This window comes from Ursus maritimus, unplaced genomic scaffold, assembly GCF_017311325.1.
Source record: "Ursus maritimus isolate PB19 unplaced genomic scaffold, ASM1731132v1 scaffold_21, whole genome shotgun sequence".
Classification (NCBI taxonomy): Eukaryota; Metazoa; Chordata; class Mammalia; order Carnivora; family Ursidae; genus Ursus; species Ursus maritimus.
In genome coordinates, this window is record NW_024424564.1 from 54,007,088 (window position 1) to 54,032,170 (window position 25,083).

A 25,083-nucleotide genomic window follows, 5' to 3' on the forward strand; every position below is an offset into this window, starting at 1 on the left:
CGCACTGCCGGAATGACAAAGGTTTTTACTAAACAGCGAGCAGAGGGTGAACACCCCCTTAGAAAAATGGCAAAGGGTCTGAATAGGCAGTTGCCAAAAAGAAGGAGCACAGGTCAATGAGTGTTTAAAAATTGCTTCACCTCACAAACAGTTGAGACACACAACCAGCATTGAGACCCCTTTCCTCCCATGAAATTAGCAGTGACATGCGGTCTGTCCACGTGGCTGATGGGCACGTGGGCGGACTACCACTGGCAGTGAGTGTCACAGTCTGTGTTGTCAGACAGACTGTGGTGTGGTTACACGGTGGGACAGTGAAATGAGCGGTGGTCCCGTCCGGGGAGGGGCGCGGGCAGTGATAAATTGTGCTCATTCTCTTGTTATGACTTCTATTTCTTTATTTTCTAAATTATTTTTCTGTTACTCTGCCTTCTAAAAACTTTAAAAATTGGAGATAATTATAGATTTACAAGGAGTTGCAGTGAAATGAGTAGAGGAATCTCGTGTGCCCTTCTCATGATTATGTTTTTAAATTGAATACGGAGCGTGCATTTTTTGGTATGTGTCAGTACATGCAGGGTCAATAAATGCATGTAAGTAAATTGAATAGTAATGATATGGGGAAATAGTCATGATGTATTGGTTAGTGAAAGAGGTAGGATTTCCTTCTGTTTTTAAAAATTAAGACATTCCTCTGTGCACGAAACGCCTCTGTGTCTGCATTCCCTTTAACGAGCGGACACGCCCGACGAGGTCCCGGGTCAGGGTTCCAGCCGGAGTCTCTTAACACGGGGACTGTACCAGGCGGTCTCACTGATTGTGGCTGAACTGAACCGGGGTTTGCTTATTCTGGCCGAGGGAGGTGGGCGGCTGGACCCGCAGGGCCGCACCGGCTCCCCACACCCGTGCTCTTTCTCATCTTCCTGCCGAGCCGCGTTCTCAGGTGGTTTTATGTCTCCTGTTCGTTTCTCACACGTGCTGGCATGAAGGCTGGGGAGCCTCTAGGCCTCACACCCATGTTCCAGGCAGGAAGACAGGGAGAGCCAAGGGCCGAGGGCGTGCCCGCTCAGCGTGGCTCCTCCAGGCAGACGGGGAAGTCTGCACTGCTGGTGACTGTCCTGCGCTGGGTCACAGGGCCTCCCCTGGCTGGATGTCCCCCTCGGAGGAAGGGCTGTGGGTGTGGTCACTCAGCTGACCACCCTGGTTGTCTGCCACGGGGGTTATTTTGTTCCATCTGTTTTCCAAGTTTACTCTGATGAGCAGAAGACTATTTTTAAATTTATTTTTTATTTTGTTTTAAAAAGAATTTATTTGAGAGAGAGCGTGCATGAGTGGGGGCAGGGGCAGAGGGAGAGGGAGAAGCAGGCTCCCCGCTGAGCAGGGAGCCCCACAAGGGGCTCGATCCCAGGACCCCGGGATCATGACCTGAGCTAAAGGCAGACGCTTCACTGACTGAGCCACCCTGGCGCCCCCAGAAGACTTTTATAATAAAACCATTGTCTTTAAAAAATACATTTATCTCCCTTTTGTGATTCTGCGTTTTGTCTTTAGACAGAATGGTTCCAGATGGGCCTTTCGAGGTGGGCATCTCAGCATTAGTTTGTAGCGCTGCCGGCGGCACACGGTCCGAGAGCACAGGCCGCCTGAACTTGGCGATGCCCGTAGCTCCCAGCAGCCTGGTTGCCAGCGGCGCCTGAGGCCCTGCTGATGCGGTCAGGGCTGCGGCTCCCGGGGCTGAGGCCCTTTTGCAGGGCCGGTGAATGCCCCATTGTTTGTGCGGTGTGGGCTTGTATGGCGCCATTCATCCCTTCCAGACCGGCCCTCGGGACCTGTGGCAGCCGATGGAGGATTGCTTCCCTCAGGCGCGGGGTTACTGGGAACTGGTCCTTTTCCTGAGTTAGTGGGCGGCTCTTGGGGAAGCCGAAGAGAAGCTAATCGGTTTTCCTTTCTTTTTAAACAGCATCCAGCATGTGTATGGCGCCCAGCACCCCCCCTTCGACCCGCTGTTACACGGCACGTAAGTGAGGCCTGTGCTCAGGCTGCGTGTCGCACACTCCTGGGGGCCGTGGTGACCCGCCCGCTACCTGGAGTCCTGAGGGGAGGAGAGTGGTCTTCCCTTGAGCAGACACGTGTCAGGGCCTCACACGGCTCGTCCTCTGGAGAAAGGCAGACGAGGAAGCCCAGCCCGAAGTGGAGGGGCCTGTGCAGGGGAGCACATAGCTGGCATCCCCTTAGCTGGCGGGGGAGGGCCTGGCCCCGGGCCCGTTCACGGTGGTCAGCTCGCTTCCCCTGCCCGGCTGCCTGGGGCTCGCTCTGCCCCTGTGTCTGGGCCTTTCCACCAGAGGCCCGCAAGAGGGTGGTGTGGCCCCGCAGCCCGTGCTGGCGGGTGTTACTGGACCCACCGTGGGGGGCTCTTGGTCCAGTGTGCTGTATTCGAGTCCATACACGGAAGGCCTGGGTTGTGGGAACAGCTGCTCCTGCCCCCATCCGACCCCCACTGCTGCCTTAGGAGGTTTGCAGGCACCGGCCCATGTGGGGTTTGGGGACTCTGTTGAAGGCCGTGACTGTGTGGTGCTGGGCTTCCTCCTAAATGGCTTCTGTCACCGAGCAGGGACTGCTCAGCGAGGCTGCCCCTCGAGAGCCTCTCCTTCCTGTCACTGAATCCTAGGAGTCCTCTTTTGTTTTTTTTAAGTTTATTTATTTATTTGAGAGAGAGAGGGAGAGTGCGTGCAGATGCGCAACATTGTGGGGGGGGGGAGGGAGGAAGGAGAGGGAGAAGCAGAGCTGAGCAGGGAACCCGATGCGGGGCTCAATCCCAGGACCCCAGGATCACAACCTGAGCCGAAGGCAGACATCTAACCGACTGAGCCACCCAGGCGCCCCAGGAGTCCTCTCTTGGATGCCTCTTTGGGTTGTGTTTGCTCTTCACCCTCAGCTCAGTTGAGGCTGAAAGCTCAAATGTGCACCTTTCATCCAGGGGCTCCTCTCTGACCGGTTTTGGGGTGAGTCCTCTCCAGCCTCCAAGAGGACAAGTAAAGTCTGCCTTGACTTTGCAGCTTGCTCAAGGCCGCGCCCAAGGTGCCCACCACACCCGTGAAGGCCAAGAGAATCAGCACCTTCCAGGAGTTTGAGAGCAACACCAGCGACGCCTGGGATGCCGGCGAGGACGACGACGGGCTCCTGGCCATGGCGGCGGAGAGCCTGAACACCGATGTGGTCATGGAGACGGCCAACCGCGTCCTGCGCAACCACAGCCAGCGGCAGGAGCGCCACAAGCTGCAGGAGGCGCCAGGCCCCAAGCAGAAGCCAGAGCCTGCGGCAGAGCCTCCTTCGGTCCCGAGCGGTGACCTCCGGCTGGTGAAGTCCGTCAGCGAGAGCCACACGTCCTGTCCTGCAGGTGGGGCGGGGGCGCGAGGAGATGACGTGCAGTGCTGAGAGGGAGAGGGGCTCCAGTCCTTTCTGCGTGGGAGGTTACAGGGGTTCCGTCCTGTTCACCGCAGGAGCTCATGCCCTTAGAAGACCTTGAGGCTGTGATCCTCATGCCCACAGGCCTTCTCAGGCCGGAGAAGCCGTGGACTTTTCTTTGTGTCCCCAGTGGAGTGCTTCTCTCCTCCAGGAGGAGGGGCGTGGTGTGCGGCTTTCGTGGGCTGGCTGTGAGGACCCACAGTGAGCACCAGGCCCCGGGCGACTGTGTCTCCCTTCTCAGTGTGCCCCAGTTGTTCCGGGGGGGCCATTTCCAGCTGAGGGGCCAGGCCAACTGCGCATTCAGAGGCTGCACTTGCTTCAGCTTCCAGTGACCTCCCCCCCGCCCCCAACTGGGACACCAGCACATGGTCTCAGAGTCTGTAGCCGGCAGGGTCTGGGGTGGAGTCACTGTGTTCAGATCATAGACTCAAGGATGGGATCGGCGCATGTCTTGTACCCCAGTGCCTGGCGCTCAGTGGTCTTTCTGGAGATGGCTCTCGGTAGTTTTGCTCTTTTGGTTTTGGGGCGTCTGTGATGTACTCGATGAGCCTCTGGGATGGGTCAGGCACGGCTGTCAGGGCTTGGGGTGCCCCAGGGAAGCCCCTGGCCTGGAGCACGCCTCCTGATGAGGGGGACAGACACTGACCGACGCACGATCAGTAAGGAGGCCTGGAGCGTGTGGGGAGGTGACGAGTGCTGGGGGTTGGAATAGAGGTAGGACGTGGTCACAGAGCAGACTGGACCTGGGGTGTGATCTTCAGTCGGACCATCCAGACGCCCTACTGAGAAGGTGACACGTGAGCATCAGCGAGGTGAGGGAGTGAGGCGGGGGGCACGGGCGGCAGAGGGACCAGCCCGTGCGGCCACAGACTCACGGACTCCCCGTCCCAGGGGCTCCCTCCGGAGGGAGGAGAGGGCTTGCCCCTTGTTTACAGAAGAGAGAAGAGGGAGTCATGCAGCCTCAGCTTGCCCTGCTGGCTCCCACGGAGCTGGCGTTCATCCCTCTGTCTAGTTGTCAGAAACCCTTCCCGGGAGCTGGCTAACGTTTGCAACATCGCAGGTCTCTGAAGGTGAGAACGCTGGGGATTAGTTCCTTTGACCAGTTTTCATATTGGAATCTAAACTATTTTTCTCTAAAATAGGCTGAACTTCAAAGTATTTGAGTTTAAAAGTGAGAATCAGGTTAGGGCTTCTGCGAGTGGTTCGGGGATCCCGGAGACGACTCCGTGCATGCTGACTGCCCCCCGCGTGCCCTGGCCGGGCAGTGCCCTCAGCCCGCGTGCCTTTTCAGGTTGGCAGGCGCCCCGCTTTCCTCTGCCCTCTGCGGTGCCCCACGCCTCCGGGGCCTGGGTACAGCCCCTGTAGCACCTGACATCCGAGCAGTTGCTGGGGGGCCTCGGCACCCCTGGAGGTGGGGGCCCATCTCGGCTGAGCCGGGAGGGTCTCGTTCTCTCAGGCCGTGGGGCTGCTGTGACAAGAGTACCATGGGCCGATGGCGTGTGAGCAGCAGAAGGTTACGTCCCACAGGTCTGGAGGCTGGAAGTCTGAGGTCAGGCCGCCAACACGGTTGCGTTCTGGTGAGGGCCCTTTTCGGGGTGCAGACAGCTGCCTTCTCACAGTATCCTCACGTGGGGGGGACTAGAGAGGGGGAACGGGCTGTCTTGTGACTCTTCAAGAGCCCCGATCCCATCATGACTTCCTGTAAGCCTGAGGCCCGTCGTCCCAGCGCCGTCCCATGTGGGGTGGGACTTGAGCATACGGACTTAGGGGCCGCACAGCATCCAGCCCACGGCCACGTGTGCACTTGGGCTGCATCCAGCCAGGGTGGGGAGCCTTGGGGTGGCGTCCTCCCGTAAGAGCCAGGTGAAGGGAGCTCAGGCGGCTCGTGCTGGGGAAGGGGGCCGGTAACCTGTTTGCCTTCTGCCTCCACCGGCCTGCGCTTCAGCACCTTCCCTTTGTGAGCTCCCCGAGCGGCTGTGTGAGCAGCCCGTGTCGTGATAGCGGCTAGCGCTTGTCCATTGCCTACTGCGGGGCAGGGACTGTCGCAGGCCCTCGTCACGAGACAACCCCTCCGACTTCGCAGCTGCTCTAGGAGAAAGCTTACGGGGGAGGTATGGGGAGGTCACGTGGCCCACCCAGCACTCTGAGTGGTGGGGCAGGGGTTCAAGTCTAGGGCGTCTGACGCCAGGCCTGCTGCCAGCCGCTGGCCTCACCGCAGAGAGCAGGGCCTGTCCCCTGGTGATTCCTCCCCCAGGGACACAAGCTCATGTTTTAGGACCTTTTTGGTTATATCTGGGGCAGAGAGTGTGTGCTCCTGGCATGAAGTGGGTGGAGACCAGGGTGCCTGGGCCCAGGGAACTCTCTGGCCTGACCGTGCACAGTGCCGAGGGGGAGAGGGCCGCTCTGGAACCCGAGGTAGCCTCTCAGGGAGCCGACCCCATGGGTGGCTGGCAGTGGTGGGCAGAACTCGGGGGCCTGTGTTCAGTTCCCTTGGCAGCCTGTTAGTTGTGGGGATGGCTTACTCGGTGTCGGTGCTAAGACGACCATGTCAGTTGGCGTTCTTGCTGGACTGGGCCCAGTGTGGATGTGTTTTGACTGGCAGTCTAGTGGAGGAGACATGAGCGTTACGAGTCTTTCACCTCCGTGAATGGGATGGAGCCTCGGAGCGGTGAACGGGACCCAGAAGCACCCAGAGTGAGAAGTCCCAGTTTTGTCTTGTTGAGGAGGGCCAGGGGCGTGTCAGGGAAGGCTTCAGGGTGGAGGTGATGTCTGTAGGGTTGCCAGGAGGGTGAGGTTCCAGGCTCAGGAGGTGAGGCCATCCCGGGGAGGGGCTGGCGGGAGGGGTCGCTGACTGTACAGCTCATCCTCATGGTTTGCAGGCTCCCCGAAGGCGGGTCCGTGTCCCGTTACCTTTGGTGTCCTGTGTCATTACACGAATGTCACTGAGCTAAACCGAGCTGTCCTCTCTCCTCCTCCATGCCCTCTCCCACCCTCGTCCCTGCATGGGCCCCACGGCCCAGGGCCAGGCCAGGCCTCTGTTGAGGTGAGGGACCTGTGAGTGCCACTTCATGTGATTACTCGTAGGAGCAGTGTGGTGTCATTTGGAAAGTTCTGGACACTGTGTTCCACGGGGCCTGGTCTGGTTAGAGCTCTGCCTGCCTTGCCACTGCCGGCATTTGTGTCGGGTGCCTGTCCCTTTACGGTGCGCCACTGTGGGGAGCTCACGTCACCCCACGCAGCGTCCACAGATTCTGCTGGCTGCCCTTGCCTTTGACCTTCAGCCCTGGGTCGATGGCGGCCTGAAAGTTCAGGGACACTGCAGTGGAGTCTCTCAGGCTGGCCTTCCCCGTGCCTCCTGCTTACCTTTCGACTGTCCTTTCTTTATCAGCGTCTGAGAAGTCTGTACCTTTGTACCTGAAGCCAGATGCACTTTGCTTGGTCTACGTGCCACTGGCATGGTGGCGAGGCTGCGCCTTTGGCTGCGGAGGGCTCAGTGGGCGTGGCCAGGGGAGGACTGGCTCTGTCGCTGACTGGGACCGAGCTGCAAGTGGGTCCTGGGTGGACACTGGCTGCCCCAGAGGGGGACGCTGATGTGTTTTCCATTCACAGTAGCAGGGAGACCTGGATGTTGACCTTCCAGCTTCCTCGGGGTGGGGGTGGGGGTGGGGGGCATGACCGTGCCTTGCAAACCCCCCGCCCCCGGTCCCAGTTTACAGAGGGGCCGGATGGGTGCTCTGCTCAGGATGAAGTGGTCCTTACGTGTCGGAACAGATCACCCCGGCGCTCTCTACGACGGCAGAGAAGTAAAAGCCAGCAGGCTGGGTTCTGCGGTAGAACGTGGGACCGCTCCTCCTGCCCTTCGTCTTTCCTGAAGAGCCACGCTGCACAGCGGACTAACAGATGCTGAGGGGGGAGGACGGGGCCGAGCATCGCTACCCCAGGCCTCCTGCAGGTGAGGGGGCAGCCCTGAGGAGGGGCCCGGAGGTGCTCTCACCTCGACGCCCACTTCTCCAGGCTTTTCTGGAAGCTTAACTGGGCCAGACTCTGCCCAGAGGCCGTGGGCCGCCTTGCTCCTTCGTAGCCTGAGGGCTTCTGTGTGAAGCCTTTCCCGGGCCCTGTTTTTAGGGTAACAAGTTGGCTCTGCAGGAAGGATGGAGCCGGTGGGAGTCTGACGGCGGCCGGTAGTCGGAATTTCTTCACCTTGTTTGTTTCTCGTCCCATCTCCTGGGGTTGATTTTTCTCTTGACTTTAAATTGCAGGTTTGGAAGATGTGACCATTCGAGGGTATTTAGACCTGGGGGCGTACAGCCTGTTCCTGTCTTTTGCTTGCGGGCCCCTTGGTGGTCCCTGGTGGCTCTTTCTGAGTGACCGTTGGGCCTTGGGCCCTCCCCTGTGGCTCCTCCGGTCCCGGGTTCCTGGATTTAATGCACGGTTTCACCTCGGCCCTGTGTGTCCCTGTCGCAGAGTCGGGAGGGCCTTTGTGCATGGTGGTAGGTGGTGCCTGGGGGTTGCTGGGCAGGCCTGCTGCCCGCTGCCCCTCCCCTGCTTGCAGTGGGCTCTAGCTCCCTGTGCTTTTTCTCTGGGTGATGGTCTCTGCCCACCTCCCTCACCGGGCCTGGGGAGAGCCAAGCGGTGCAGAGTCCTCAGTGCCTTTGTGGGCTTCACGCCCCTCCATGTGTGACTCGGTGGCTTCCTTCCATGCTCAGGCCCAGGTGAGCCCCACAGTCACCGTCATCCCTGCTGTACATCAGCAGATCCTTGGGTGGTGTCACCTGGGCAGACTTGCTTTGGGGGAGCCCTGACTGTTGGTGCGCCCTGAGGTGGTCTGGCGTTTTTTGGTTGTCATTTTGCTTTCGTGTGGGGCGTATCTATTTTCCCAGTGAATAACAGTCTATCAGTCAGGCTGGTGCGCTTCTTGGGTGTTCACTAGTTTTGCTTTATTGTCCCGGTAACGTGGGTCTGCCCTGCCCAGTGACGGGAGGCGGGGACGGCTGTGGCACAGTGGCATTCACGAAGGGAAAGCGGTGCAGGGGGGAGCCTTCTTCCTGGGGAACATGGCGGTTGGGGGTGTCCAGGAGGCCGTCCTCACCCCCTGCTCTCTCTCTCCACAGAAGGTGCCAGCGACACTGTCCCTCTGCAGCGCTCCCAGTCTCTCCCACACTCGGTGACGGTCACCATGGGTGGGACGTCTGACCCCAGCGCCCTCAGCAGCTCAGCGTTAAGTGAACGAGAGGCCTCCCGGCTCGACAAGTTCAAGCAGCTTCTTGCTGGTCCCAACACAGACCTCGGTGAGTCCCTGCTGGCGGAGGGCATGTGTGCCCACGCTTCCTCGTGTAGTTTACTTTGTCAGAGGGTGATCTGTTTGTGCTGCCCTGCCAGCGAGTCACAAAGATGAGTTGTTTGTCCTTTGGTTTACTTTAGCTGTGTGTTGGGGATGGGCTTCCAGGGCCATCGCTCTGGTATTTTCTGTTCTGTTTTTCTTAATGCCCCAGTTGAGCTCCTTTGGCTTCTTGGAGCTGCCCTGGGTTTGCTCCTCAGGGCCAGCCAGATTGGCGTCCCTGCTCTTCAGAGTGTCCGTGGGGGCACGGAGCTGGTGACCGGCGTCCTGACTGCTGCTGACTTTTACACCTTCCTCGGTGTGTGTAAAGTGTGTGACAGGTCCTGAGCACCGCGGGGAGCCAAGGCGGGGCTTGGGTGGGCAGGCCCGCAGGGGACAGTACAGTCACCAGTGTGGTTCTCGTGGGTCACGATAGCTGCGGGGCTGCTCTGCCGCTAGGCTCTGAGGCGTGTGCTCACCTCCAAGTCCATCTGCTGGAGTTCCCCTCGAAGCTACGTTCTTTCCTCTGTACGTCTCATCTTTGTGGAGTGCCATGCAGCATCGGGCATCTTGCTGGATGCGGGAGCTCTCCGGAAGGGGGGCTGTGGCCGTGCTCTTGAGATCACGCATGGTGCAGGGGCAGGAGCCAGAGGGGCACGGAGGGCTGGCGTGCCTCAGCGGCAGTGCCCCGCTCGGCCAGCAGGTGGCGCATGAGGCACGCGGATGGGCCGCGGGGCAGGGAGGCCAGCGGAGGCGGAGCCTGGCCGAAGCTGAAGGACAGGCCCTGGGAGGGTGCAGCTCCCCCTCCGGGTGCAGAGGGGGTTCTTTCCCGCGGGTTTCTTGGTTTTCATTTCCCTGATGGTTTTGCTCCTGCACGTGTAACACGATCACGCAGCATGAGAGCATGTTTGGTAAATGTGTCGCTCTCCTCCCCCAGCCCTGCGTTCCCTCCTTCACGCGATTCTGGCGTCTTCTTCCAGAGACCGTTGACGCACATGACGTTTTAAACTTTTTGTTTTGATGTAATTGCAAATTTACACAAAAGTTGCAAGAATCGTACAAGCAGGTCATATATTAATTCACCAGTTGTCTGCACTTTGCCCATTTTCATTCTGTGTGTGTGTGTGTGTGTGTGTGCGTTCGTGTGCTGCATGTTTTCCCCGGACCCTTTGAGTCCGTTGGAGATACCGTATCCCTGGACCCCTGAGAGCGTCACTGTGTTTTCTAAGCACAGAGACACTCTGTCCGCACAATCACAGGGCCGTCATCAGAGTCAGGACATTTCACGGCGAGATGGTGCGCTTAGCTCATCCGCAGTCCACATTCACTTCGTGCCAGTCGTCCAGTGACGTCCCTGTGTCTTTCTCCTGGTCCGCCTTCCCCGGCAGCCGTGCACCGTGTTCTCGGGCGTTGGGGCGTTTGAGGGGTGCAGGCCAGCTGTTGGGCCGCGCCCCTCAGCGGGGGCTGTCTTGTGCTCTCCTGACGAGATTCGGGCCGGTCGTTTTGGGCAGGGATGTGACCCACGAGGTTTGTGTTGTCCGTCATCGTGGCGGGAGACCACGGAGCTGGTGGGTCCTCACGTTCAGGAGTGAACGCTGGTGACTGGTGGAGATGGCGGCTGTCACTTCCTGCACGGGGTGGGGACCGTCTTCCTGTGTAACTCCGAAGTTGTGTGTGGAGAGACGCTTTGGGGTCTGCTCATGTTTATGGTCTGCTTGCTTTCTCTACATGCGTGGCAGTGCTGCTCTGCCCCCCGTGTTAAACCTCACAGGTCTTTCCCGTGCTGGTGCTAGAGACCCGTCCGGCCTGTATGGGGCTGTGCCGCCCAGGTCTCCTTTACCGCCCCTCCTCACCGGCATTTAGCTTCTTCCCAACTTTGTGTCCTTGCAGCGGGCTTGGACCTGTGATCCTCACCCCGCGCTGGTGACGAGTGATGGTCATCGAGCATCCTGAAATGGGGGTCGGGGAGAGGGGCTGGGGTGGAAGTCTCACCGTGACGCTGGAAAGTCAGGTGGATTGGGCGTCAGGGAGTCTAGTCATGGGGTTTGAGCACGGCCCTTGGCCACTTGCTTTTCCAGCCCGCCAACATACCTGTGCCCTGGAGGCAGTGCGGGGAGGCCAGGTCCCAGAGTGCGGGGAGGGTGGAGGCTCTGAGGACGACTGCTGGCGGGGAGCGCGGCTGCAGTGCTCTGTATCCCCGTGACTGGAGCAAGCCTGGGAGTGCTCCTGGGGTCCTCGTTCGCCTGCCCAGTGGCACTAGCTGTGCTGCGTGTGCACACCCAGGGAGGGGATGCATATAGAATGTTTAGGAGCGGGCCCCGCACACAGTAAATGCTGAACAGCGCTAGTCATCTGCCATACTCATTTGTGTTGGCCTGTGTACCCTTTACCTTGATTTTCAGAGCACTGTCGCACGTGGTCACTGTGTGGTCACTGTGTGGCCACTGTGTGGTCAAGGTGGTTTGCGCATGTCCTCTTGGTTGAGTTAAGCTGTTTCTGACAGTAGGGGGCACGGAGGTAGTTGGTGAAGATGGGTTATGCTGATGGGTATTGCAGTTTCGGGTCAGGAGCTGAGCCCCCAGTAGTCTTCTCGTGGACTTTGTCAGTGGACTAACTTGTGGACATTAAAGTCCTACTTAAGAACAAAGCTTTCAGGACTTGTGGGGAAAGCTACTTCGCATGGGTAGGAGGAAAGGTTAACATGTAAAAATAAGATTCTTTTGTTGGGCTGGTGGCATTACGAGTGTTTTCTGTCTTCAGCATTCTGTTTAAGTATCAAATCTCACACCAAAAAGCTTTCAAAGTTAAACAATTACTGGATTTGTATTTAGTGGCAGGAGAAAACACAGCCAGTAAATTGCCTGTTTTTATAAGACATTTAAGATAGCCTTGGAAGACAGTGGAATATATTATCTCCACATTACATAAAAGACATAAGTGGCAAATATTTGCCAATGTTGGAGAAGCAAATCACTGATGTGAGAAGTGCCCACAGAAATGATTCTACCTGCTGAATGTCATCTCGTCGGCGGAGAGCTGTTTTTCTTTGTTTAGCTTGTGCTCTGTTATGAGCCTGGGGATGAAAGTAGCAAATAGAACTTAACAGCTCATTCTGCTCTTAGCATTGACTCAATATTTACTCGTGCAAAAGGCTGCTGCTTTGAAGCCCAGGAAAATGACACTTGGAGGCGTTCATTTTTATCGCGTGCGTCTGTGTGTGGGAGTGGGATTGGGCCGAGGGCAGAACACGCGTCTGGAGGCCCGCGGAGCCGCCCCGTCTGCGTGGTGCGGCCTCAAGGGCACGGGGGCTCTGGGCCTTCAGCCGTGACTACTGGGGCAGCGAGGCCGGGTGCGCGGTCTCGTTCCAGCTCCCCTGCCTGAGTACCAGTCTGGCCCTAGGTGGGAGATGGGGACGAGAGGGGTTTTCTGGGGGGAGGGGGTCTGTGGAGCTGATCATTCTAGAAAGTGAGGTTGAGTTAGCTGCCCCCTCAGGGCCTGCAGCTGGAGGACAGCCCTGGGGGGCCGTGGTGGCAGGGGAGGCAGTCCAGCCTTGGTGCCAGGCCCTGGCTCTGTGAGAGCCACTCTAGGCAGGTGACTGGGGAAATGAGGCCCACCTTGCAGGGTCCTGTGGCCGGGAGGTCATTTATGGAAAGTGCCCACAGGGCTTACTCCTTCAACCGGGATTCGTTGGGCGCTTGCTGTTGGTATAGGCACTGGAGAGAAACAGGGAACCAGACCCCCAGGCCCTGCTCTCCAGGAGCTGACGTTCTGGTGTGAGGAGACAGGCGGGCATACACACGCGCACACTCAGTACTCCAGAAACTCCCAGAGGTGCTAGGGCACACGCAGAGAACAAAACCAGGTGGGTGCTGCTGTAGGTGAGCAGCCAGCCAAGACCCTTGGAGTAGGTATCTTAGTTCAAGATGGAGTGGAAGGTGGGGAGGAGCCTTCCAGGGGGCGGCCAGTGCTGCGACAGGGCTCCCATGCTTGAGGACCGGAAGCAGCTGCTGAGGCCCAGGCCTGCTGGGGGAGGGGACGGGAGGGGGCAGAGGCCAGCAAGCAGGAAGGGGCAGGTCCTGAGGGCTCTGAAGGCCATAAGAAGGAGCTCAGCATGAAGCCTCTGGGAGGTTTGGAACCAGGGAAGCAAAGCTTGGCACAGGGCATCTGAAAGTGGTTGTTTCTCTGTGGAAGCTTGAAGAGCCGTGGAAGACTTCAGGCCAGGGTGTCTCCAGCAGCCTCAGGCTGGGGCTGGGTCCATGGGCAGCCACTTGGGAGTGTGGAGGGGGAGGGATGGAAGGGCCCAGAAGAAAGTAGGGTAGTAGACTGGGGAAGAGGCCGAGGGTGTGGGCTGGGGGTGGGTGGGTGCGGCGGTTGCTTTCCTGGGGGCTGCAGGCAGGCCGGGGGGCCTGGCAGCAGGTTGGACACGAAACTGGGTAGACTGAGGAGCAAGGGAGGCCACGATGGCCCAGTGGGAGGCTGTAAGGAGGGGGCCTCTGGTGCACACAGAGGAGTGTCATTTCACTGGGGACACAAAATCAGGGACTTGTGGCACAGAGCCGGGGAAGGCAGCATGGCTAAGTAATTCCATGGTTGCTGCCGTTTTGGGTCCTCACTGCTTGCTGGCTACGATGCGTTATGTGCATATTTATAGACACAGACAGTCCCCGATTTGCGATGGCTCGACTTTACGACGGTGTGAAAGCGATACGCATCCAGTAGACATTGTGCTTGGCATTTGAGTTTGGGTTTCCCCAGGCCAGTGATCACGGTGTGCTCCTCTCCTGTGATGCGGGACAGCGGCTGCAGCTCCCGGTCGGCCTCGCCATCACGAGGGTCAGCAGCGATTCGCCGGCACCCATGCTGTACAGTGTTCAGTAGGTGACATGAGCTGTTCAACCCTTCACTGTGGGCTGGGCTTTGTGTCAGCGGATTTGGCCCCACCGTGGGCTAGCAGGAGCGTGTGAACACGTTTAAGGCCGGCGGGGCTACGCAGGGGATGCTCAGTAGGTAAGAGCATTGAACGATCAGGCAGGTCCGATTGTGCGCACACTGTCCCCGGGTCCGGACAAGCAGGTGTCTGCTCCAGGCGGGAGTCTCAGCCTGGTCTGCGGCCGAGGAGGTTAAGTCAGGTGCAGCGGGCGGGCCCTGCGGCCCCACAGGGAGGGCCACGCGGGATGGGAGCTGGTTCGGGACACAGGCTCCAGCCTTTGCCATGGTCTTCGGGGCCTGAGGAGGGAGGGGCCCTTTTCATTTCTGAGGGCCTCGTCAGAGAGCCTGAAGCAGAGGGCTTGTCTTGGACATCGCCGGACGCCTCTGAAGGCGCTGTGGCCAGGAGGGCACTCCTGCTCCCTCGGGTACTGGCGGTGGACTGGCTGCGCCCAGCGTTGCCCTCCGGTGGCCAGGCGCCAGCCCTGCCGCCCCTGCTGCATGGTGACTGCGAGGCCCTGTTGGCTGTGTGTGCACCTGCACCCAGGACCTGAGGTGGTGGGCTCTGAGGAAGCTAGAATGTGAGAGCTCCAGCTAACTCTGTCTTTCCCTGGAATCTTCTTGGGGAGGACTGGTACTTGGACTGTAATCCCGGGCGTCACCTGGAGCTACCAGAGAGCAAAGACCCCAGGGAGAGGAAACTAAGGACCACGTGGTCTTTGTGCTTCATGCAGCCCCCGGAGCAGCAGTGCCCTCTGTGTGCTCAGTGTTCAGGCCTGGCTGGCCACCTGCTGGTCTCCGAGAAGTGATGCTCCTCTCCTCTCCCCTGCCCTGCCCCACCCCTCCCCTCCTCCTGTTCCCTCCTCCCCCGCTCCTCTCCTACCCTCCACTTCCTCCCTCCGCTCTTTTCCTCCCCCCACTTCACCCCTCCTCCTCCTTTCCCCACTGCTGCCCTGCTCCCACATTGGCCTCTGCTCCTCTCCCCTCCTCCCCTCACTCCTGCTCCTCTCTCCCCCTCCCTCCTACTCCTGTGCCTTTGCCTCCCTCCCCTTCTCCCACCCTGCTCAGTATTCTCTCCATCCCACCCCCTCTCGTTGGCTGAATGCATTTTGACCTACTGATTCAGCTGGCCTGTCGCATGCCCTTTTTATCTGCGGTGTGGACAGTGTGGTTCTTGACCCCGTGGTGCCAGTGGGGCTTTCGGGAAGTAACTGGGAGTGTCACGAGGGGAAGAGTCGTGATTGCCCACTCAGGCTGTCAGGAGGTGTGGGCGGTGCCTTTGGAAGGCCCAGTTTTATCTCATTTCTATGGTTTGAGGAAAAGGTACTTTTAGCGAAACAGAGAAGCTTGGAGAAGAGGGCTGCTGCATGTCTGAGACCGCCGCGTCTGTGAAGCCTGCCTGCGGCTCGGGAGCGCAGCCCGCGCTGGGGTGGGAGTGAAGGCGCAGGGCTTTGCCGGTGCTGTTCTCACAGCCCCCGGCTCTCGGGGTCCCAGATGTCCGTGTGCTGGGCTGCACCTTCTGACCGTGTGGACAGGTGAAGGCCGTGGGCTGCCCTGGGGTCCCCATCCCTCTCTGTGACACGGGGCGTGGCCGGTTGGCCAGAGCCCGTGGGCCTGGGTTCCTTGGCCTTGTCCAGTCCCATCCGCGTCTGCACCTTTCACCTGGCCCTCCTGCAGTGCCCCCATGTTCGGTTCTCTCTGTAGCCTTTCTCTCAAGTCCACAGGGACGCGGGCAGGGCACCTTTCTTAGGGAACATACCCGAGCGGAGCTTGTTTTTAAGCAGGTCATCTATTTTTAAAGGTGGTTTTTGGGTTAAAGGTGTCAGCTGAGTTGAATTCACAAGACCCCAGTTTCTCCCCCTGACCCAGTGCCCTGCTGTGCTGTCCCTCATCTCTGCACATGTGGCTCCCCCTGCCCGTCACTCTCCGCTGTCTTCGCCCAGCCCCCGCTGCCCATCAGTCACCGCATCTCTTTGGCTTCGTATGGCCAGCACCTCTGCCCCACGCCCTGCCTCAGGCCACCACCTCTCGCCTGGTGACAGTGGCCTCCTCACCAGGCCTCCGGCAAACCCCTGTGCCCAAGGCCGTGCTGCACGCAGCGTCTGTGATCCTCTGGAAATGAGAACGAGATCAGCTACTTTGCAAAGCCATCCAGGGCTCCCGTTTCACTCAGAGGGCCAGCCATAGGCCTGATGGCAGCCTTGAAGGCCCGGCAGGACCTGCCCCATCCCTCTGTGCCTCATCTCCTCCCTTCCCCCCCCTCGCTGAGTTCTGCCATTTCCGGAACATACCAGCACGTCCATGCCCAGGGCCTCTGCGCTGCCGTCCCTCTGCCCTGGATTTCTGCATGACTCACTTCCTCCAGGTCGCTGTTCACACGTCACCACGTCACGTGGCTCTCCTGACCGAGCCACGGGCGGCCGCAGCGTGTCCTGCCCGCCCCAGAACGCCTGACCCTCTTCGTTCCCTCCTCAGCCGGCTTTGTTTTCCTGCAGAGCCCCCTTCACCCTCTGCCCACTTGTCCGTTTGCTTGTTTTTGCGGCCTCATCCCTCCAGGAGGGCCGGGCACTGCCGTGTCCTCGGTGCCCGGCCCAGGAGTGTCCCGTAGTGGACACTCGTCCTTGGCGTTGCTCAGCAACTGTTAGATGCTTCTCCCCTTCGTCGGGGCACACAGTCCTCCGTCTCTGGTTTTGTTTCTTTAAAAGCAATTACGCAGCAAGTAATTCCTAATGTCCAAATGACGGCTCAGCGGTGTACCCTGCTTCCTTTCGCCGCGGACAGTGTTCACACTATGTGCTCTCTCCGTTCTCTGCCCATCCGCCTCCCGACCCACCGCCTGCTGCCTCCGGAGCCTTTGCCGGGTGTGGGCCCCCTCTCGCCCCTCCTCCCCACCCGGCCAGGGGCCGTGTACACTCCTGCCTCCACTTCATTTCCCCCCCAGCACCTCTGTGAGCACTGGAACTTAGAGATGCTGTTGGATGTTGTTGGGACTTAGAGAAATAAAACCAACAAACCAAAATGGCCACTGTGTGCACGTGCTGACGTGCCACGGTCGGTCTGCTGCGGTGCTCTCCGTGTTGTGTCCCCTGCACCCGCGGCGGCCTCCTGGGCTTGGGATGGCCACTGTGTGCACGTGCTGACGTGCTGCGGTCGGTCTGCCGCGGTGCTCTCCGTGTCGTGTCCCCTGCACCCGCGGCGGCCTCCTGGGCTTGGGATGGCCACTGTGTGCACGTGCTGACATGCTGCGGTCGGTCTGCCGCGGTGCTCTCCGTGTCGTGTCCCCTGCACCCGCGGCGGCCTCCTGGGCTTGGGATGGCCACTGTGTGCACGTGCTGACATGCTGCGGTCGGTCTGCCGCGGTGCTCTCCGTGTCGTGTCCCCTGCACCCATGGTAGCCTCCTGGGCCTGGGACGGGAGCGGGAGGGCCCCGAGGACTCGCTGCCCCCAGCCCCAGGGCACCACGGGTTCGCCACTGGCTGTGGGGTTAGAGTGACCTGCAGTGGCAGTCAGCCTGAGACACACCAGACTGAGTGTGATTCGGTGAAAGGAAGTATTTGCTTCAGTATCTGGGCAGAGTAAACGCTCAGTTTGATAGGAGACCTTTCAGGGCTCGTTCAGGGAACTCTATTGAATGATGGGTTTCTGTGCGTAATCTTAAAAGCAAATGTTAAAAAAAATGTTTGTGAGTCTCCTTTACGGTTTTAAAGTAGCAGTCTTAAAAATCAATCTTTGATATGTTTGTCTTTTCTCTCTGATACTTTCTTTTGTAGATTAGGATGCTGGGTGAGTTCTTGGGCAGTGGGGAGACCAGGGAGCCTGTGTTGTGTGCAAGGGGGAGAGAAGGGAAGGGGGGACCGTGCAAGGGGTGAACTGCTCCGTGCTCTCTGCAGCGCTCCGGGCTTGTGACGTTGCTCCTGGTGCTTTCTGCCTCTCATCGAGGGTGAGTTACGTCCGTCTTCCCGCCAGACAGTGAGTCACCTGCCCTCGTTTTCCAGGGACCAGCGACTGGTCCAGGTGAGGTCTCGGGAAACAGTGCTGGAGGGCGTCCCCGTGGTAGTGATCCGCATCTTTGGTTAACCGCTGACATGGGTTGCCTCGTGTTGAAGGGTATCGGCGAGCGTTTGTGTTGGCTGCAGGTAACAGAAAATCAGACTCGGGGACTTTTAAACAAGTAGGGGTTTATTTTTCTCAGCAAGATGGCGGGGGGTAGGTAGCTGTTGGCATTGGTTCACTGTCGTGTCATTAAGGGTCTCAGCTCATGGCTATGAGATGGCGGTCATCATCTCATGTGCGGTGAAGGGCAGTCGCCAAAGCGTCTGTATTCCCAGGAAGGAGTTTGACTAGAGCTGGGTCCCATGTCAATCCGTAGCTGCGGGGACCCTGACAAGTAAATAGCTCATGTGGGCTCAGTCGGTGGCAATTTGAAACGGGCTCTGGTAGCAGGGATGACGGAGGAGATGGACTGGGGAGACAGCCACCGTGTTTGCCACTCAGATAGATCGCGGGGTATATGTCACCTCTGCGGATCGCTAGTTCCTTGAGGTCCGGGGCTGTGTACTGCGGTCTAAGCCGGTGCCTGATGCAGAGTAGAGACCCGGAGAATGCTTGAATTGCCTTGCTTATGCAGACTGTTGGGTGTGGAGGGAGCGGATGGGCACACTCTGACGTTCGCAGGCAGACACAGAGATTAAAATGAGCTCTCCTTGGTGTCGGCTTTGTTCCCCGAAACGTTGCTGAGACTCTGAAGGGCCACAGACCATTGCAAGCCAAGTGTCTAGCTCTGCAAAGAAAGTGATATTTTTGTTTGAAGATGGTTTGTGTTTCTTGGAATCTGTTATGAAAATAGTGACCCCCGATGATGAGAACTGCTACAAGGAGCCGAGAAGAAAGTCAGGCTCAGGATGGCTGTCAACACATGTTTTTTTTTTTTTTTTTTAAAGATTTTATTTATTTATTCGACAGAGATAGAGATAGCCAGCGAGAGAGGGAACACAAGCAGGAGGAGTGGGAGAGGAAGAAGCAGGCTCACAGCAGAGGAGCCTGATGTGGGGCTCGATCCCATAACGCCAGGATCACGACCTGAGCTGAAGGCAGACGCTTAACCACTGTGCCACCCAGGCGCCCCTGTCAACACATGTTAACTTAGGAAAGGTGCTAATGAACTTTGAACCCCTGGGGGCTCTGGGTGTAATGGTGAGCTGCTCCCCTCAGCCCGAGGGAGAAGTGACAGGAGCCTAGGCGGAGGAGGTGGTGTCTGTGACAGGCAGGTCACCCCGGGGTCTGGAATGGTGGCCTGCTAGGCGCATGTTGGTGATCGTGGAGTCGGGAACCCTTGCCGAGGACGTGTGTCCACCCAGCTCCGGGCTCCAGGTGCCGCTTGGCTCCAAGCGGCTTCTGAGCCTGGTGGGTTTCTGGGTTTCGGTACATTAAAGGGAAGAGGTGCAGCTCTCACATAGGGGTGACGGTGCCGTTATCTGAGTCCATTCCGGCTGCTGGAACAGAAGGCCGCAGACTGGGGGCGTCTAGTAATGGGCACTGGTTTCTCATAGTTCTGGAGGCTGACGTGCAAGGTCCAGGTGCCGGCAGATTCGGTGTGTGGTACAGACCCGCTTCTGGGTTCACACTTGGCACCTTCTCGCGGTGTCCTCCCGTGGCAGGCGTGGGGATGCAGCTCTTTTATAGGGGTCTTTTTTATAGGGGCGCTAATCCCATTCAAGGGGCTCCGCCCTCGGGACCCACTCACCTCCTGAAGGCCCCTCCTCCAAACACCATCCCACGGGGAGTCCGCGTTTAACACGTGGCTTTTGGGAGCCAGAGGCGCTGTCTGTGGCAGCTGTTGGCTTTGCGAGTCATGGCACTCCTTGGTCACTGCAAGGGTGATGGCCTTTGTTTGTAAAGCTCTTTGCCATGACAATACCTCAGGGTTTGGTGTTGACCCTAAGTGACAGATGGAGCCGGCAGCCCCCCATGATCCTGGTTTTGCAGATGAGGAAACAGATGCGGTGAAGGAGGAGGGGGTGCCTGAGGTCGGAGCCAGCGGCACCCACAGTCCTTGGACTTCAACCTGACGTCCTTCGTCCTGCACGCCGCTTAGCTCCCTGTGCACACCAGGAGCCCCAAACTCCCTGTTAGAGATTTGATACAGGATTAAATCCTCTGTGGTTGAAGTAAGAAAATAGGGAGAGATGTCTAATGAGTAGAAATGCAAGGCTTGGGAGATGAAAAATAATCCAGTTTGGCATTGCGGCTGGATTTAACACGGGGAGGAAGTTAAACTTGAAGTCAGTTAGCAAGAATAAAGAACATGCTGGGCTTTGTGGAAGGAGGGGAGGAAAATCACCTTTATCCCAAATTTATTGTGAGGACTGACAACGGTGCCAGGTAAGGCTTTGGTTTGGTTTTTAGCCAACTCTTGATATTAATATAAATGGAAGGCTTTCTGGTAAAATCTCAGACTATGTTCAAATTGTTCCTTAAGGGAAAAAGTTCAGGTTTGCTTAAAATGCTTAAAAAAACCAATGTCGTTTTCTTGGGATGAGTTATTCTAAGAAAATTAGGTAAGGATATCTTTGAAAGCCTTTTATTTTTTTTTTATTTTTTTTTTTTTAAAGATTTTATTTATTTATTCAACAGAGAGAGAGACAGCCAGCGAGAGAGGGAACACAAGCAGGGGGAGTGGGAGAGGAAGAAGCAGGCTCATAGCGGAAGAGCCTGATGTGGGGCTCGATCCCGGATCGCCGGGATCACGCCCTGAGCCGAAGGCAGACGCTTAACCGCTGTGCCACCCAGGCGCCCCCTTTGAAAGCCTTTTAAACCCACGGTGTGACCGTGTATCTGTCTGAGGTCCTAGAAGGAAGAGTCTGCACGTTCCGGAAGGGGAAGAGCCACGCTGGCCGCCTGCTGCCTCCGCTGACCCTCGGGGCCACGCGGGCCACGGGGACCACGGGTACGGGAAGCGGGAGCGCCCTCCCCCCCACCGGGGTCCTGGGTGAGTTTGCTGTTCACTAGCAGGGTAGCTGCTGCAGTGGTTTGTTTTTTTTTAAGCTTCTTTGAGCTTTAGTTTCTTCTCTGTAAAATGGATGTGATGACACGTTGTGTCCACACGGTTTGGGAGACTTGATGAGCTAATCCGCGAGAAGGGGTTACTGTAGCACCTAGCCCGTGGGGGGCTGCCCTCCTGGCTTGGGTCGCCTTCTTTTCCGTCTGCCTCCTTCCCCCAGCGTTTTCTTCCCCATAGAGGCGGTGAGAACAGAGACAGATTTGTTATCTTTTTTTTCTTCCAGTTAATATGTCATAAGTCTCTGCCACGTTGCTACAATCTTCATAACCATCATTTTTAATGGCTGTATGATGTTTTGAAAACGATCTTTACTTAAAATTTTTATTAAAATTGCATATCTAAGTCAGCATTTAATTTATGTGTCTAATCAAAATCTAGACATTTAATGTAAGTATTCAAAATACGTAATAGAATTTACACTAACAGAAATGTTCTTGCTGTTCTGGAGGAGGAGGGGGAAGAACACACAAGGGTTTGTCACTTAAAGTTTGGGAACTGGTAATCTTTATTTTTATTTTCTGTTTACTAATTTTTAAAAAAATTAATAGTGTTAAAACGGCCAGTGGTCGCTAAGGGCTCACGTGATGACAGATCAGTCTCCTTTCCTCCCCAGGCCAGCAGCCCCTCCTCGTCCTCTGCTCTCAGAAGTGTTGTGTGCAGACGGGTTCCTCCCCCGGTTCTTTGTGGACTAGAAACGCGGTGCACTCGCTCACCTCCTGTGCTCTTGTTCTCGCTCGGCGCGTATCAGGGCGCCTGAGAGCAGATGGTGTTTAGTACATATGCACGGCCACCTTTTTATTCACAAATGTTAGATGGCATAAAGATCATCGCGTTTTCAAGGAAAATATCCTTTTTTTTAAATCAAGTGAAGTTCACATAACATACAGTGAACCATGTTGAGGTGACAATTCAGTAGCATTTAGTACATTCACAATGTTGTGTTACCATCACCTAAAATATTCTTGGTGCCGAAGGATGACCAGAAATGTAGTCATCGGAAGTTTTTTTTTGTATAACAGCAATTACAGAATTGGGGATTTTTATTCTTGTATCAGCTGAAGAGAGAGCTCTTCCCACGATCCTTGGGTTGCTTCTGTTCAAGTGTGCCCCGTGGTGAGGTGTTACTCGATTCAGGGTGGAATTCTCTCTGGGAGAAAGGGCCATGTCAGCTCCGTGACCTCTTGCTCACATGTGAGTACTTGGGGCTGCTAAGGTGCACCCGCTTTGTACCGCTGGTCTCAGGATCACACTAGCGGCTCAGAACCGTGTGTGCGGGGCACGGTGGTAGGTGGTGGGAGCCGTGTGGTCCGGCAGGGGGGAGGAACCCATCTGCACACAACACTTCTGAAACACTTCCTGGTGCTTCTTGGTTGGCCTCTGGAGGACAAGGTTGACCTTAAGGAAGGGAGATTTTATCCCTGATCTGCTCTGAAGGGGGTGGGGCAGGGCTGCTGGCATCCCCAGGCTATGGTGTGACCTGCAACCGGCCTTGGTGGCTTTTGGCCTCCAGGGAGCATGTCCATGCTGGGTTGTGTATCAGGGTTTGGTCACTTGGCTGTGGTCCAGGCCATGACTCGTTACCAAGCACCCTGGGTGCAGGGCACTGAGCTGACCTCAGGTTCCTGTGGATGGTGGATGGTCGGTGTCCGGATATACAGTGAGCTTGTTGTGGCCAGGTGCAGTTGCTGGGTGGTCTCTGAGGCCACCTGGAAAGGTGCCTGTCACTGGGCTGGCCAGGAAGGCCTGGGAGGAGATGGTGGGGGGACAGCCTCCGTGGTCGGGCAGCAGAGGGGCTGTAGGGGAAAGCAAGCAAGGCCCCCTATCCTGCCGTTCATCCTTCAGACATTTCACAGGTGGTCGGCAAGTACCTTCCCATGCTGGAAGGTGACGTGTCCTCGATGTGGGCTCTGTAGGGTCCAGAGACCCGGTGTTTGTGGGTGGGTCTTGTCTTATGGGTGTGACTTCAGTAGCCAGAGATGGGGTGAGGCCGTGGCAGGCGGAGGGACGAGCGCAGGCACATCGTCGAGGGACGGGGCGTGGAGGCGGAGGCTGAGCAGTGATGTCCACGTGTTTGCGGAAGCTGCATTGCTGGCCCCGGTGGAGCTGGGTGTGAGCACACGCACCTGCTCCTCCTAGAGACTGTGGGGGTGACGCCAGTGTCTCAGGGTCAGCCAGCCAGCGCAGCCGGCGCTCGAAGCCAGGCGCGTCTGAGGGAGGCTGCGTTCAGCCTGCCGCACCGCGGGACTGATGGCTTTTGGAAGAACGCAGTGCTAGGAAAAGCCGGCAGTGCAGGTGGGGCCGGATCTCGGAACCAAGGCAAGTGGTTTTGAGGCAGCCGTGGCGTGGTGGAAAGAATGGGCCCTGGAGAGGAGATGCGGAGATCTTGGGTTCCAATCCTGCCTCTGCCACCGTCAGACCTTGTAGTTACTTGGTCAGTTTCCTTATCGGTAAAAGCAAGGAATCGATGCAGGCCTGAGACTCTGACACATAGACTATTCCGTGGGTAATTGGGAGCCACGGAAAGTTTTTGGGTAGGGGAGTGGACTGATTAGAACTGTGCTTTGGGGAGGTTAATCTGGCTTCTGTTCCCTTGTGATAATCCTGCTGTAGGGCTGAAAGTGACAATGTATGGGTGACACTCTGAGATTCAACAGCAAGTGAATTAGCCGTGCTTTGAACGGGAGCTGTTTGGAACTCCCTCGTGCCGTTTGTGGGTCTGATGGAGGCTTTGGCTCCCGTGCTCTCCTCCTCCTCCTGCTTTCTCCGGGCACCAGTCCTTTCTTCTCTGCACACCCTGTGGTCGCAGCAGGCTCAAATATAATGAGGCTGTTTGGAGCTGGCTGGTAGTGGGGGATCGGCACGGGAACGTGGGAACATTCATGAATCACGAGGCTCACAAGAGGTGCCCGTGGAGCCGGCCTTGGAGACATACGGGCTGTGCGGCTCACCCGGGGCTGTCACTTTGTTGGATGCTTGGCCTTGGACCCTCCCCCGCCACCCTGGCCCAGTGGGCCGGCCCGCCCCTGCCTGGGGCCCAGCCTGCTCCAAGCCGCAGGCTCTCTGTCCCTCTGGCGGCCTTGAGTCCCGCACGCCTTTGGGCTCGCTCGCTGGGGCTGAAGCCAGACGGGCTTGCAGGGAGTGTTGGTGGGGAGTCGGCAGAAGGCATACCGTGTTTGCATCTTCAAGAGGCAGCCAGTTGACTCAGGACTTTGGAATGGATTTCGTGATCCTTGTTTTGTCACAATCTCTGGTCAGATTTAGGCACTACCGTCAGCTTACATAAAAACGTTTCCTGATCCTTATAAACTTAAATTTGCCTATTTTGTCTTACTCTTAGCATCGATCTTTTCTTGCTTTGGCTCTTTGTAAGTGATCTTATGCTCTTCGTGGTGCTTGCCGTGTTGCCCGTCCGCAGCCGATCCTCCCGGCGTGGGCGCCGGTGGGTGGCGCCCGGGGACGCGTGGGGCCCGAGCTGCCTGCTGCTCCTCCGTTCCTCTCTCAGGCGGCCCGGGGCTCTTTCTCTATGCAGGTCACTGGGTTTCATTTGCTTGTCCCTCTACTTTAATGACCTTCTAGATCAAACTATTAAATACTTCAGTAAAGTATACTCTTTTTCCCATTTATTCATGGCTATTTCCTCAATAAAATATATATTAAATTAGTGAGACATGAATTTTCTCATGTGTGCCAATTGTATCAGAAGTCATTAAAACTTTCTAGATCTGGGCCTTTTGTGCTTGGAAATTCTATCCCCATTACCTAAACCAAATAGTAAAGTATGAAATCTATTTCGCAGAGTCATTTTTTGATTTTTAGTATGTAACATTTAATTTACTGTTATTTTCAATGAGATTTCAAATTTGCTTTGGCCAGTGTGGCTGATATTTTTTGAGAGCGAGAGAAATCCCATTTTCATTTTAACTTTTTATTGTCTCCTCCATTTTCCTTGGGTGGAAAAAGAGCCCTTTTATTAATAGTGAAAATTATTTTTGATTATTTTATTCTGGTAAAATATGTGGTGAGCTTCTCTCAGGCCAGGCACGGGGAGTCCAGAGGCTCCGGCTTCACGGGGAGACAGATGGGTTGCAGAAAATCACAGTGGAGCGTGGGAGGGGTTAGGGCTCATTTGTGTGAATTCCGTGCCACGTAGGGAGCTCCCCCTGGGGTTTAGGCTGGGGGATGGGAGCAGTGGGTCCTCAAGTGCCGGGGTAGCTGCCAAGGAGATGTGCTGTCTGGCCGGGCCTGTGGGGTGAACCACCACCTCCATCAGCCCGGGAAGGAGGGGCACCTTCTGGGCCAGGAATGAGGTCTGAAG

At 57.1% G+C, this 25,083-nt stretch overlaps 1 protein-coding gene across 2 annotated transcripts in view; it reads left to right on the top strand.

The window, feature by feature from the left end:
• The window catches only part of TBC1D22A (TBC1 domain family member 22A), a 318,127-nt gene that overhangs the window by 18,265 nt on the left and 274,779 nt on the right, over nt 1-25,083 (top strand). For both annotated transcript variants that reach the window (XM_040637731.1, XM_040637730.1), the window contains exons 2-4: nt 1,961-2,017; nt 3,057-3,397; nt 8,577-8,753. In XM_040637731.1, the coding sequence (XP_040493665.1) occupies nt 1,961-2,017; nt 3,057-3,397; nt 8,577-8,753 (575 nt within the window). The remainder of the gene's footprint in view (nt 1-1,960; nt 2,018-3,056; nt 3,398-8,576; nt 8,754-25,083) is intronic.